General features: G+C 41.4%; 1 protein-coding gene across 3 annotated transcripts in view; it reads left to right on the top strand.

Annotated features, from left to right (window-relative positions):
- reln (reelin) overlaps nt 1–12,804 on the top strand; it is a 103,559-nt gene that overhangs the window by 35,553 nt on the left and 55,202 nt on the right. For all 3 annotated transcript variants that reach the window (XM_085412519.1, XM_085412520.1, XM_085412521.1), the window contains exon 3: nt 12,274–12,412. In XM_085412519.1, the coding sequence (XP_085268645.1) occupies nt 12,274–12,412 (139 nt within the window). The remainder of the gene's footprint in view (nt 1–12,273; nt 12,413–12,804) is intronic.

A 12,804-nucleotide genomic window follows, 5' to 3' on the forward strand; every position in this document is an offset into this window, starting at 1 on the left:
ATATTACAATTTTCTTCCTTTTTAATATACATAATTATGCATTCAAATCCAGATATCCACACATTCATCCATCTCGGGGCTGAAGGTCAGCTGTCAGCCCCCTCTTGCCACTAAGCCAGATTGAATGTCAGCCAGAATGTCAGACTATGAGAGATGGCAGCTCATCATGTCAGTATTTATGGAGACACACTCGCAGGTGTGCTTCCTGCTGTACAAAGCCTTGTTTGGGAACCTCTGTGTTTTCTCAAACAGTACCAACAGTCCCACGAGAGCACAAGTGTTCTTTCGCAAACCCACCCCTCCCGAGCAGGGCACAGACTGTGAAGGAGATGCTATGGAAAGATGAGGATAAAGAGGAATGATATAGAGAAAGGGTGGTGCAGGGAGCAGAGAAGGGGTGAGAGAAGGGGCTCCCAAGGGGAGAGAAGCTGTCAGTCCCTAGGAGACATCAAACACACTGCAGCCCTGTGATCAGCGTGCTCTCTGGCTCTCTGCTGACAGCTCCCTGACTGTGCCGCTTAGACTCCTTCATGTGCTCATAAATACACACATACACACACGTATATACACTCGTTTGCTCCCATAAGAGCTCTCACACTCACCGACTTATCCATTCATACCCCAAACACATTCAAATTCTATTGACATACGCACACTCGCGCTGATTCTCATACATAGGATACACATCTGTGACACTTTTGCTCTGATATGCATCCTCACAATAACCTTGAACACCAAAGTTTGACTATCACATCTCTGTCAAGGACACTTTACAGTCCCAAACTGTTGCTACTGAACTATGGGCCAAACAGAGACTAGGAGGTGCTGGCAGCAGTGATGATGTTAATAATGATGATGATGACTTATCTAAGCCATTACTCCTTCTCTGCTCAGGGCTGGGACACCAAAGGCATATCCCTCCTGATGATGAATTCATTAGTGCAGAAGATGAAATGAGTTGTCAGGAGGCGGGTTATGTATGGTAGGTTATTTGTGTTCTCTGCAGCAGCGTGTCAGATCACACTTAAGATCAACTGGGTCGGCTTGTTGTAAATCTCCCTGTTTTGCTGGCACTGGACTTCCCCAACCTTCTCGCCCAGGCTGTCCCTTTCTTTTATTAACACATATTCCCCCCACTAATATGCAATGCCTGGAGGCTGCTAACAGGTGGCTAAACATTTGTGTACTCCCAGAATCCAGTGGAGTGCTTGGGTAATTATGCACCAGAAGTCAGAAGTAACTTCTCTCCATGTGGAAAGCGTCCTTAGAGGCCAAAGCAAGCCCACCTTTAAAGAATTCAAACAGAATACACGATTCATTACTGATTCATGTTGGACCTAAAGCAGTGGCCACAGCTGTTTGGCCATACATCCCAACAGCCTCTCAGGTGTGATGGTGCAGCAGACCTGTAGGAGCACTACTGCTGGTGCTGCTGGGAATTTACTGGTTCATTGAATGTACACTAGCTCTATTGAAGGAAAAAAACTGTGCTTTTTTGAACTCCCATGGCTTCCCCAGGTGTGCTTACATTTGTGTAGTGTTCAGTATGTGTGCCTGTGTGCATCTATTTGTGCCCTAATGTGTGTGTGTGTGTGTGTGTGTGTGTGTGTGTGTGTGTGTGTGTGTGTGTGTGTGTGTGTGTGTGTGTGTGTGTGTGTGTTCATATTTTCATCATGTGAGAACTCATGTGTATTTTTATAAACATTTTTTCTTTTCTTTGCTGTATGGTAAATCCGGTCCAGGGCTGACTAAGAGAGCAGGAATGAGGAAGAGCAGGAGCTGGACTCTCTGTGATAGAGATTTCAAAGTGGTGTGCGAGCTGTTGGGCAGTTTTATTTTATTATTATTATCTTTTTTTGTTATTATTCTGCAGGAGAGAGCAGCAGGCGTAGGCTGTTTCTCCCATGTGTGGTCTCTCTTGAGCAGAGCAATGTTATTTTCTGCCATGCAGAGAGGGTGGTAACATGCCAGAGCGAATGAGAGAGAAATAAAGATAGAATAAAGTCAGAGACAGCTTTGACTGCTCCGATTGACACATTTCTGTCAACGGCAGAAGGTTTGCGTCATTTTAAGTTCGAGGCAAGCTGACTTTGAAATTTATCTTGCTTAAATTCTATGCCACCACTAGCACCTTGCAAGCGTGTGGGTATTGGTGTGCAAAGTGAAAGGAAGTGATTTTACAAAGCCTTCCCCACAAAGTGCATGCCATCCAAGCTGCACTCTTAGGTCTATTCATTTTTAAAGTTCCCTTGAGTATTAGAAAGAGTGGAAGTGCTCAATCTGACTCTGTGAGCTGAGGACACTTAGTGTGTGTTTTTTCCTGCTGTAGGGCCCTACCTGGGTTTGGCCCTCTACCCTCTAAAAGCCTCAGAGACAGAACAGGGATGCTCTATTGCATGGCCACTTTTTTCCCTTTTACATTATATACAAGTTATCTGTGAGGAACTCACCCAGATCCACTCTGACCCATATTTTGGCTGTGAAAATAGTTACTGACCTTCTCTTTGTTTCGCCCTCCTTACGAGAGCCAGTCTGTTGCTGTGATTAGTTCACTGCCTCCCAGCACTTCTCTGTCAGACCAGGCTCATCTCCAGCCTCCTCCATAAACACATTTAGCTACACACAACACACTCGACATACACATGCATACAAAGGCAGCACAGGCACCACGCTACTTTTCCGTCGGCTCCTCACCTGTCGCCCCAGGTCTCTATCTCTCTCATGTGTGTCAGGGCAGGGCCTGCGAGACCACGGCCTCACCGGTTTGTTTATTTGCTGCACTGACGGGTGGAGACCGGGGACGTGGGTGCAAGAAATTAGCACAAGTCAAATCAGATTAATTAATCCCCAACTCAAACTATTAGCCGAGGAGTCGTGTTGAATTAAAAATCAAATTAGCCCTAGCGCCTGCCGGTAAAGCTGTGGTGTGTGCCTGCCAAGCTACAATGACACACACCCACAGAAGGCAGCTGCTCATAGGCTTTGCTGATGGATGGATGTATGGATGGAGAGTTGGAAGAAGAAAATGGTGCTCAAAGACTACAGGGCTGGGGGAAGGGGTGTTTAGTGACTTTGCCACCCAATGTGGTAAGCCTCTCCTGGGGCACGAAGCTGGCTGTCCTCCACTGGTTGCTGCTTCACAGGCCCCACAACACCAGCACTCAGCCTTTCAGTTGCTGATTTAGGGCTTGAAGCACCACTTCACCTTCATAGTTTACATAACACACATATCTTGAGCCTGGGACTGAACCCATTTTAGGAAGTTTGACTCTATTAAAAACATAAAGGAAAGCTTTTATTATCATAGTTTTGGCTGTCCTTCCTATCAATAATTATAACCTTGTGTTTACTGAAATAAAGCTTCATCACTACAAATAAGCCCAACGTAATAACAAACACAAACGGTTAGTCAAACATGAAAGAAAATAGATCCATGCAAAATGGCGTTTCACCTCCAGAACTCGGACCTACAGCACTTCTAGCAGATATGTGGTTTTTCTGTGTAATTACAGGTTTTTATGAAGATCTAATTCACTTCTTTAATGTCTAAATATACGACTAAAAAGAAGTAAGAGAGCACTTGAAAATGTTTCACTTTTTTTATGTGCTTTTGAATCTCAGCCTGAAACAGCTGATGATCTTGGTTTTGGGTAAAGTTTGGCTCATACACTTTTTTCTGATCCAATATGATGTAGCTCATATTTCAGTATTTTAGTCTGTGCTTCCTCCAAAGCAAAACTATGTGACTGCTCTGCTCAAAATTCGAACAACCACCCAGAATGGACATATCGCATTGAAGTAGTGCTGGAGAAGTGGACCAAAATATTTTTATCAAAATATTCATAGCATTCTGGATCCAACAGATACTGTATTCAGCAGTGTAGATGGAATATACTCTTATACAGGCATTTGATGTATGATCTGTGCGGGCCTGTGAATATGGCTTTTTAGGCTTTTGTAAAGTAGTCTAAGTCTCATCTATCATACAAGGTGCGGCTCCAAAACACACAACACTTGTTTGATTCAGAACAACATTCATTTCAATTATGGGACATTAGTTCTGGAGGGTCTATTATGCTCCACTGGTGTTCCTGTACTCCATTTATCATTTATGCTTGCATGGCTTGTAGCTCTTGATCACAGCAAGGAAGCCAGGAGCGCACAAGTAACGAATTAGATGTTTATTTTCTTCTTACTTTAACTTTTCAGTTACCAGTTTTGACACAAGGAGCATATGTAGAGCATCTCACAGAAGCAATTGAGTATTTGTGTTAAACAATGTAAACACATGAGCGTATGCTTTTTTCTGCAAAATACTCTCTCTCTTTGTCAGCTGGGTGGAGCCATACTGGCAGCTCCTACAACAAGCCATAGATTTGTGTTTTTGTGGGTGGGTGCAGCTATGCCATCAGGAGTTTATGGATGATGGATGCTGTGAGATACAATGGAAGTCTAAATGAAAGCGAAACTGCTCTATGAGCGCATGCACACGGGCAAAGATTGGTCAGGTGTTTCCAACACATTTTTTTACTGTGTGGATATGGAAACATTAATGTAAACACATGCACAATAAGCCTCTCTTTGCACTTCATCACCAGTGCACATTTGATGCTTAGCAGACCCCACAGGTGTTCTTTAATACCATTTAAAGTCTTTCATTGATGTGGCAAGCCTCTTTCCCTCACATTTTCCCACAGAGTTTCTTACTCTCTTTCCCCCTGGCCGCTGGCATCTTTCACCACCCATATTAACACACAGCTTCCTCCTGGCAACGCTGTGCCGGACCCCCGCCACCACCTCAAAGTTGCCAACCTGTCTCCATGGTAGCATGATTGGCAAAGGCAAAGATGGATGCCATTTTCGGCCAATGGCAGAGCAGAGTGGGTTGTCATGTACCACGAGACCCTGCAGTGGTCCGACTGACCAGCTGAGGATGGCACTGTGGAAGAAGGGGTGAATGCACCACATCAGACACACAGAAAAAAACACACATCCCATGGGATCATTCAGCAGCACAAAGCGTATGGGGTCCCCACTCAGGCTGTCACTACTGTTGTGATGTATCATTTATGTGGCCATTGTGTGGCCTTCTCTTGAAACGTGTTGACAGAGGTATTATATTCCAGCTTTTGACAGATTCCCATACATTCACAGGCTTTTAATAACACATGTTAATGCTCCAATAATTTTGTGACAGGTTAGAATTACTGCGTGAAATATGAACCTTTAATTGGCTTTCTCGCCAAGTTATTTGGCGTGCTGTGCATTAGCTTTTTAAGTCTGAGCCAGTGGTAAAAAGATGGTTGCAAGGCTATTATCTGTCTGAGAGTGAGGATACGCAAGGTGATAAACATTCATCTCTGCTTTTTATGTGAAACTGACTTTTCTCTGTTAAAATAAGTGCTTAGCGACAAATATAAGATCCCTAGACAAATAATGGAATAACCTCTTTACAGCACATTACACTGCCTTGTAGGGTTTTAATGCTTTAAGCAAACTGCTGTGCATACACATGCATTTTAATTGTACTTGTTTCTTGTTAGTTCAAGCGTACAGAGCCGCATGCATGTCTGTGATTCTGAATGCACAGTGCGCGCGCTGTAGCGCTGTAAGCAAGCCAGACAAGTTTACAGCATTTACTGTTGATGGCAGGGAAGCAGCTTAAACACGTTGTTCAAGTGCCTTTGTGTCAATCATAGCAGGAAAAGCATGTTTAACTGCCTTGAACTGATCTTAAAAAGCACTTAGTTGGACACCATTAGACATCTGCTAGGCAGCAAATGGCTACTGACCAGATGTCAAATGGTGCGTATGGATTTTGGTAAATGTGCATTTCAGTTTGAATGGTGCCTTTTGAATCCTCAAAACTCTGCCACGTAGCCTAACTACCATCTCTAATGCCAGTTCGACCGGCTCCTGCTGGTCCTACAGTGTTAACTTGCTGCCAGGCTGAGCCACCGATTGCCCATCTGCTCCATCGGGGAGAATTCTCACTCCATCTATTTGACTTGTTTCGAGCTTGGCTGTGGAAAGCTCATCAGCTTTGCAAAGTGAGAAATAGAGAGATTTTTAAATAGGACATACACAGATGTGAACTGAAGTGTTTACATATTAAAAAAATTAGAATGGAAAAATGTGGGGAAGTCTTTGTTAGCGGAGACATGGGCAGACGGAACATGAATAAATAAGAGGCGGTCAGCTTCCCACTTCTTTTTTTCTTTTTTATGGATGGCTTTAAAAATTCACTACAATTACCAGCAGAGATGGATGTCGGAGTGACATTCCAACAACCAACATGTGACCCCTAAAATCCAGACACACCCATTTCCTGTGTTTTTGTGTGTGCGATTGAGTTCGTGTGTGGGCACGCTCGGGAGCGCATGTATAAGCAACTGCGTGCCCGTGTGCATGTGTGTGTGGGTTCATATTTATGAAACAAGGTTTGGCCCGTCATACCGTGGGAGTTAGCAGGTCATCTTCCCTTGCCATTAATCACTTCCGACAGCTCTTAAGTATCCAATCTACATGTGAAAGAACTGCATGTGTTTGAACGTGTGAACGCGCATGTATTTGCATGTGCGTATTTGACTGACAATGTGTGGATGGAGTATTCCTTCAAGATCCTCCTGAGGCTGCTTATTGAATTAGAGATGGACTCTGCTGATGCTAACGCGCAGCATTAATGCATCACTGGTGGCATTTGTAATGCACTTATAAATTTACAGCTCATTAGGCGAGTTCTGCATGTAGCTGATGGCGTGATAATAGCACCCAGTGCGGATAATAAAATATCACAGTTAATGAAGCATAAAATGATTTCTACTAAAAAGTAGTAGTCCTGAATCTTTTTTTAAAGAATGCTTAGAACGCTCAACCAAAATCTTTTCTCGCAATCACAAAGTAAAAGATGCTTTTTAATTAACACTGCATCAAGGGTTTATCACGTGGAGTTCAGGGGAATCATCAGCGATAAAGGAGGTGTTTTTCTACCAGGTTTGGTATTTGCCAGCTGCTAATTTAACAAAGAACTCAGAGGTCAGCTGAGTTAAGAGTAATTTAAGGTCACAGGAGGGCCTTTTTCTTTCATATATTTTCATTTCACAGGTACGAAAGAGGCCGTCGTGCTGTTTTTCTGCTTCTTCCCTGGACCGAATCGTGAATGTCAGAACTTCTATTATTTTTTCCTGTCCAGGTTCACTAAAGCTTGTTGCTTTACTGGAACATTTGAGATTTTCACATCGAATAATAGTGATTTTTCTCTGCCTCTCCACACCCAGACATGAAAGGAATAAGAGATCGTTATTTGCATTTTTATGCCTGAGTGTATTTTTCAAGTGGGAATAGAAATTCTGTGAGCGGTGTCAAGTCCCAGTGCTGCTGTGTCCTGGAGTGCATCAGACTGCCTTTTCATCTTCACCATAGCCTAAGTGCTCTGCTTTTCTTTAGCCGTACCTTTAGCTCTTCGAGAGCAATCGCTCTATTTCATACTTAATTTCTTCTATTTTTTTTGTCATTCTCTCATTAAGTTATGCCTTTTTTTAAAGCGTTGAAATCTGTGTGTGTTTTCTTTCATTACTTCAGAGTTGCAGTGCAAGAGTTTGTGAAGTGTAAGTTTCTAAACACACCTCTGTGGTGAGTGGCAAGTGCATATCATTTTTCATTTAGTGAAAATGGTGGCTAGTTTTGTCTTTTCATCTCCCGCTGATTTCTCTGCTGTTCAGTCCCATCACCTCACTGCTCTTTTTCTGTCTTTGTGGCCATCTACTAGTGTCTATTAGCTAAAGAGCTAGACTTGTGTTGCACATCGGCAAGGAATTCTCAAATTATGGGTCAACAGTCATAATCAAAGCTTTTTTTTCTTAATCTGCAGCAAAATTGAACAATTAGAGCGAAACCTGTTGCCTTGGCTGCCTTGTGCTATGCTGGTAAATATGTGGCACATATCAGCAGTGAAACTGGTCTGGATTTGTGTTAAAAAGACAGAACGATGTATAGGTATGTCTAGGGCTGCACGATTAATCGTTAGAAAATCGCGATCTCGATTCATACTTATGTGCGATCTCATTTCCAAATGACAACGATTAAAAAAAAAAGAAAAAAAAAAAAGACGACGATTGTACCGCATTTTGATCCGGGACGTAATCTGCATGAAAACAAGCGCTCACTCTTCCTGCTCAACAAATGACAAGGGCGGAGCCTTATACCACGTGATACAGAAGCTGTGTCGTGTGATGCTAAAATTAGCAGGGAAAAAACAACGGAGAGCACGTCAGGGATGATGAGAAAGTGACAGGAGAAAATCCGTCCCGGTCAACCACCCAAACATCAATAACGGGAACCTTATACAGCGCTTCCCTATACACGTCGAACTCCCGCAGGCACAAAGAAAGTACGGAGGCTATCACTTATCACCTGACCAAAGATATGGCTCCCATCAACACTGTGCAAAACGAGGGATTTAGGAAAATGATCACCACCCTAGACAAACGCTACACAGTGCCGTCCCGCAACTATTTTTCTATTGTTGCACTACCTGCTCTATACACGCAGCGTCGAGCAACGGTGGAGACGGAATTTCAAGCAGTACAACATTTTGCAGCAACAACAAAATGTGAGACATTTGTTGTTTTTATGTCTATTTATTGTTTTTATGTTCAGTCTCAACTGTTACGAAGTTGATGTGCAGTTAATAAGTGCAATAAATATTTATACTGGAAATATTTATACTGGAATTTATACTGTATACTGGAATTATTATACTGGAATTATACTGGAATTTATACTGTATACAATAAATATTTATACTGGAAAAGAAAATCGTGCGAGAATCGTGATCTCAATTCTAAGCCAAAAAATCGTGATTCTCATTTTATGCAAAATCGTGCAGCCCTAGGTATGTCAAAGAGGGATAAAGGCTGCACAGGAACAATTTCATCTCCTCTGTATATCAGCAGTAAAGGTTTAATAGTGTGTTTATTTCCTTGTGTGCATGATTGTGCTCAGAAGTAAATTGTGCCCATTACGCAGAGAAATTGTTGGTGATTTCAAAATAATAGCTTTACGAGGTGATTAAATCGCATTCTGTTATTACATACCAGCACCTCCTTAGCATGGTTAAAGGCTGCGCTGCTGAACAGCTCATAAATCTGACACATTAGGACCACACAGCACGTGTACTTACACGTAACAGCACAATATGTTTTCACGTGAAAGCGCGGTAAATGGTGTTGCTTTGACGGCTGTTCAGTTTGAAGTTGAAAAGTATGATGTTACTGTGCTTGTTTGGGTGGGGGGGAATCTTGGGATGTCCCATTTGGGTGCAGAAATCAATGCCCGGTCCTTGGCGTTTTTCCTGAGCTTTTTAACCGACAGCAGTGATAAGTAGATTTGTTTGTACCATGGCGCGCACATACACTTCAGTATAAATTTTATGCAGTGATACAACTGAAGCTCTGCACAAATATACACACACACACACACACACACACAGCTGGCCTCATCAAACAGAAACGTTTATGGTGCTGTCAACATTGTGTATATTTATGGATGCAATATGTGAGGTCAGATTTATTACTGTCAGAAATGGGTGGAATTATTTCTTTTCAAATAATGAATTTTCAACCACACACACACATACGTACACAATTTTTACTTATTGATTTGCACATTGATTCTAGGGATATTAAAGCTTCTCAGTTATTAATCATTGCTGATTATACTTTCAGTGAAGTAAGTTATAATTGCAGAGAGGAGATTGTGTTTTGCAGGTTATACATAGAGGCGAGCTACCAAAGCACTGCCGCTTAGAGCACATCTTTGTAACCAGATGGGAGAGTACGTACATTTTTAAACTGACTGAATGTGTGTGGCCTCAGTGCTAGAGTGACTTACTGTTGTAATATTATGACAAATGCATTGCTGTCTGGGGAACGCATTTGTGTGTTTGTGAATTGCAGCACAGTTTGGGCACCTCTTAGATGACACTACAAAGTCAGGTACAGTAGATAATTAAACTGTTCCGAATGTGCATACGATGATTGATGAGTCTGGTGGTGTCCTGCCCTTGCCCTTTGTGATATAAAGCAAAGATTGTGCGACACAATGTCATTTCATCGGTGCAATCATAGCTGGACACAGATGCTCATTAATAAGAGCACTGTCACAGATTGTCAGCTCACAGGGAAAGAGGAAAGAAGATGGTTGAGAACAAAAATGATAAGGGAAAGAAGTACAGAAAAGAGAACTGGTGGATGATTGTGGTTTAAAAACAACACGAAAACAGCATGAGACTTAAAAAGTGGAGGAGCAAATGAAAGCAAAAACGAAAACAGAAATAGGAAAAAACACAAGGGAAGTGTTTCTGGGGAGACAATAACCCGATGGAACAGTTGCAGGAACCCAAAACATGGTAGGCGTGTTTTATCATGATCCATATAATACTAATGACGCATTTTTAGGCTAATAGTTAGGCTAACACACTTACCTCTCACAAAACCAATAGATCCTCCACTTCTTTCAAGTGTCTCCCAGCGCAATTTCATAAAACAAGAAACCTATTTGTACTTGTTGACCTCATGTGATATTTACACATAGACTAAGCCTGTTTGAATGTTTGAATTCTGGTGAACATCATGGAGGTTGAAGCTGAAAGAATTAAAACTAAATCTCTCTTTTAAACATTAATTTCACTCTTTAGTCTTTGAAGACCTACTGGGACCACTGATGAAGCTTTTTCTGAACTGAGTGGTTTCTATTTGCAGGCCTGCCCATAGAACAAAATAACTGGGTGTGTCAAAAGTTAGTGAGGGGCTGATCTCTACCTATGCAGCTACCCTTGGAAAAACCTCTATTGATATTTATATACTGAGGTCATTAAAGGTAGAGGGGAGGTTGTCACATGTTCTCTTTATGGGTGAAAGAGTTAATAAAATACTTAATAATCCATCAGATTCTTCCATGATTTAATGATAGAGTTATGGTATTGAAAAGATGAAAACTTACACAGTTGGCATTTTTACCAGATTTGCTTGATAAGAGTTTACTTTATTTTACTTGATTTACTTTATTAATAAAGTAAATATTTTTCAGTCGTACTGACCAAAGTGCCTAAGTTCATACAAAGTTCATACACTGCTTTTAAAATGACCCCTTTCATATAAATGTGATAGTGTGAAGGAACCCTGGGTTCACTTAGCGAGGTGATAACCAGCTTTGTGTGGCCGCTGAAGGGTATTTTGAACTTATTTTGTAGTACAGGGCCTAGAAATGAGGGAAAATCAGAATCAGAATCAGAATACTTTATTGATCCCTGGGGGAAATTATTTTTTGTTACAGTGCTCCATTTTAAACCATTTTAAAAGGAACAAAGGCAAGAAGTAAAAACAAACCTTTAAATTGCCAATGCTGAAATGCATAAAGGCAAAGACAGGAGAACATAGAAAGCACAGAAAAAAACTGAAGCATAAAAGAGCACAAGATTTTTTCCACCACTGATAGTCTCTTATATTACACGATTGCTTGTGGCTCTGTCTTCAGTGTTTGTGCTATAAGAATTTATTAAGAATCTCTCTTGCACTCTTTGAATGTGCTTTCTGTGCAAATATTAATGCAGCATTTGGATTTTATAGCAGTGCTTTGTACAAGACAAAACAGAAAATTCAGTGTCCTTTGTTATTGTGATTTTATTTTTATCTATTTTTATTTCATTTCATTACAATATAAAAGCAGCCTGGACGGGCTCGCTTCTTAAAACCTCGGTTCATCACAGCGACATTGTTAACATTGTAGTAAAAGTAAGTGTGAGTGTGCAATAATGCATCTCAGTGTGGATTAACTGAGGATTAGCTGACGAGCGTTAGCTACCAAAAAGCATTGTAATGCAGAAGGCCACGAATTAAATGTAATCCTGGACACCACATCTGTTCTCTTGTAATCTTTTGTCTTTGAGTAAGGCTGCTCGACAGATTAGCTAATGGATGCAATGTCAATTTTGCCAACATAAAAGCAGACATGACATTTATGGCTTTGCAAGTTCCTTTTTCTGTTTTCGTGAGTGGATAAGCTAAGTTTTAGTACAGCGGGAAAAACAAATGGAAACCAGCTGGTACCTATAAAACAGGAAATAATTCAACCATAGAAAACTGCAGCAATTTTTGCAGCCTTTAAATTGCAAGCTGAAAGGAAACAATTTAAAAAAAAAAAAAAACATCAGATGAACCTTCACTGCTAGTCCTCATGTCTCCTCATGTGTCTTGCTTGTCTTCTGTGCCGCAGGTGTGATGCCAGATCGTCAGTTTGGTGGAACCCAGTTTGTCTGCAGTGTGGTGGCTTCCCACGTCAGCCACCAACCCTCTACGAGCTTCAGCTTTGTCTGGATCGCCCCACCACCTGGGACTGGCTGTGTCAATTTCCTGTAAGTCATATGTTTTGAGACAGAAATGGCAGGTGATGTGATCCAACCATGCTTGTGTTTAATTTTTGAATTTATATTTTATAAAAATCACACGTTTGCATGCATTTTCTTTAAGCGCAATAGATTTTAAATACCAAAGATGTTCTGAGAAAGCAAACATGCATGGATTACTGCACAAGGTTAGGCTTCCTCTACTATTAGAGGAAAGTAATTAATATCGAGCACCACTGTTTCACCAAGGAAAGTTGCGCTTGGCTGGGTTTTATGTGTTGATGAGATGTTAAAGTGGGATTTGGTTAGTGAGAATGGTGCCTCTGTGTATCTAAAGTAAAGTTAAAGTGTATAAAAGTCAGGAAAATGACCATAGAGCTTCTTTGATCCATGACTTCAGT

Source organism: Rhamphochromis longiceps, linkage group LG7 (genome assembly GCF_057381845.1).
Source record: "Rhamphochromis longiceps isolate RC_006_pf linkage group LG7, R_longiceps_female_GT1.1, whole genome shotgun sequence".
NCBI classification, from domain to species: domain Eukaryota; kingdom Metazoa; phylum Chordata; class Actinopteri; order Cichliformes; family Cichlidae; genus Rhamphochromis; species Rhamphochromis longiceps.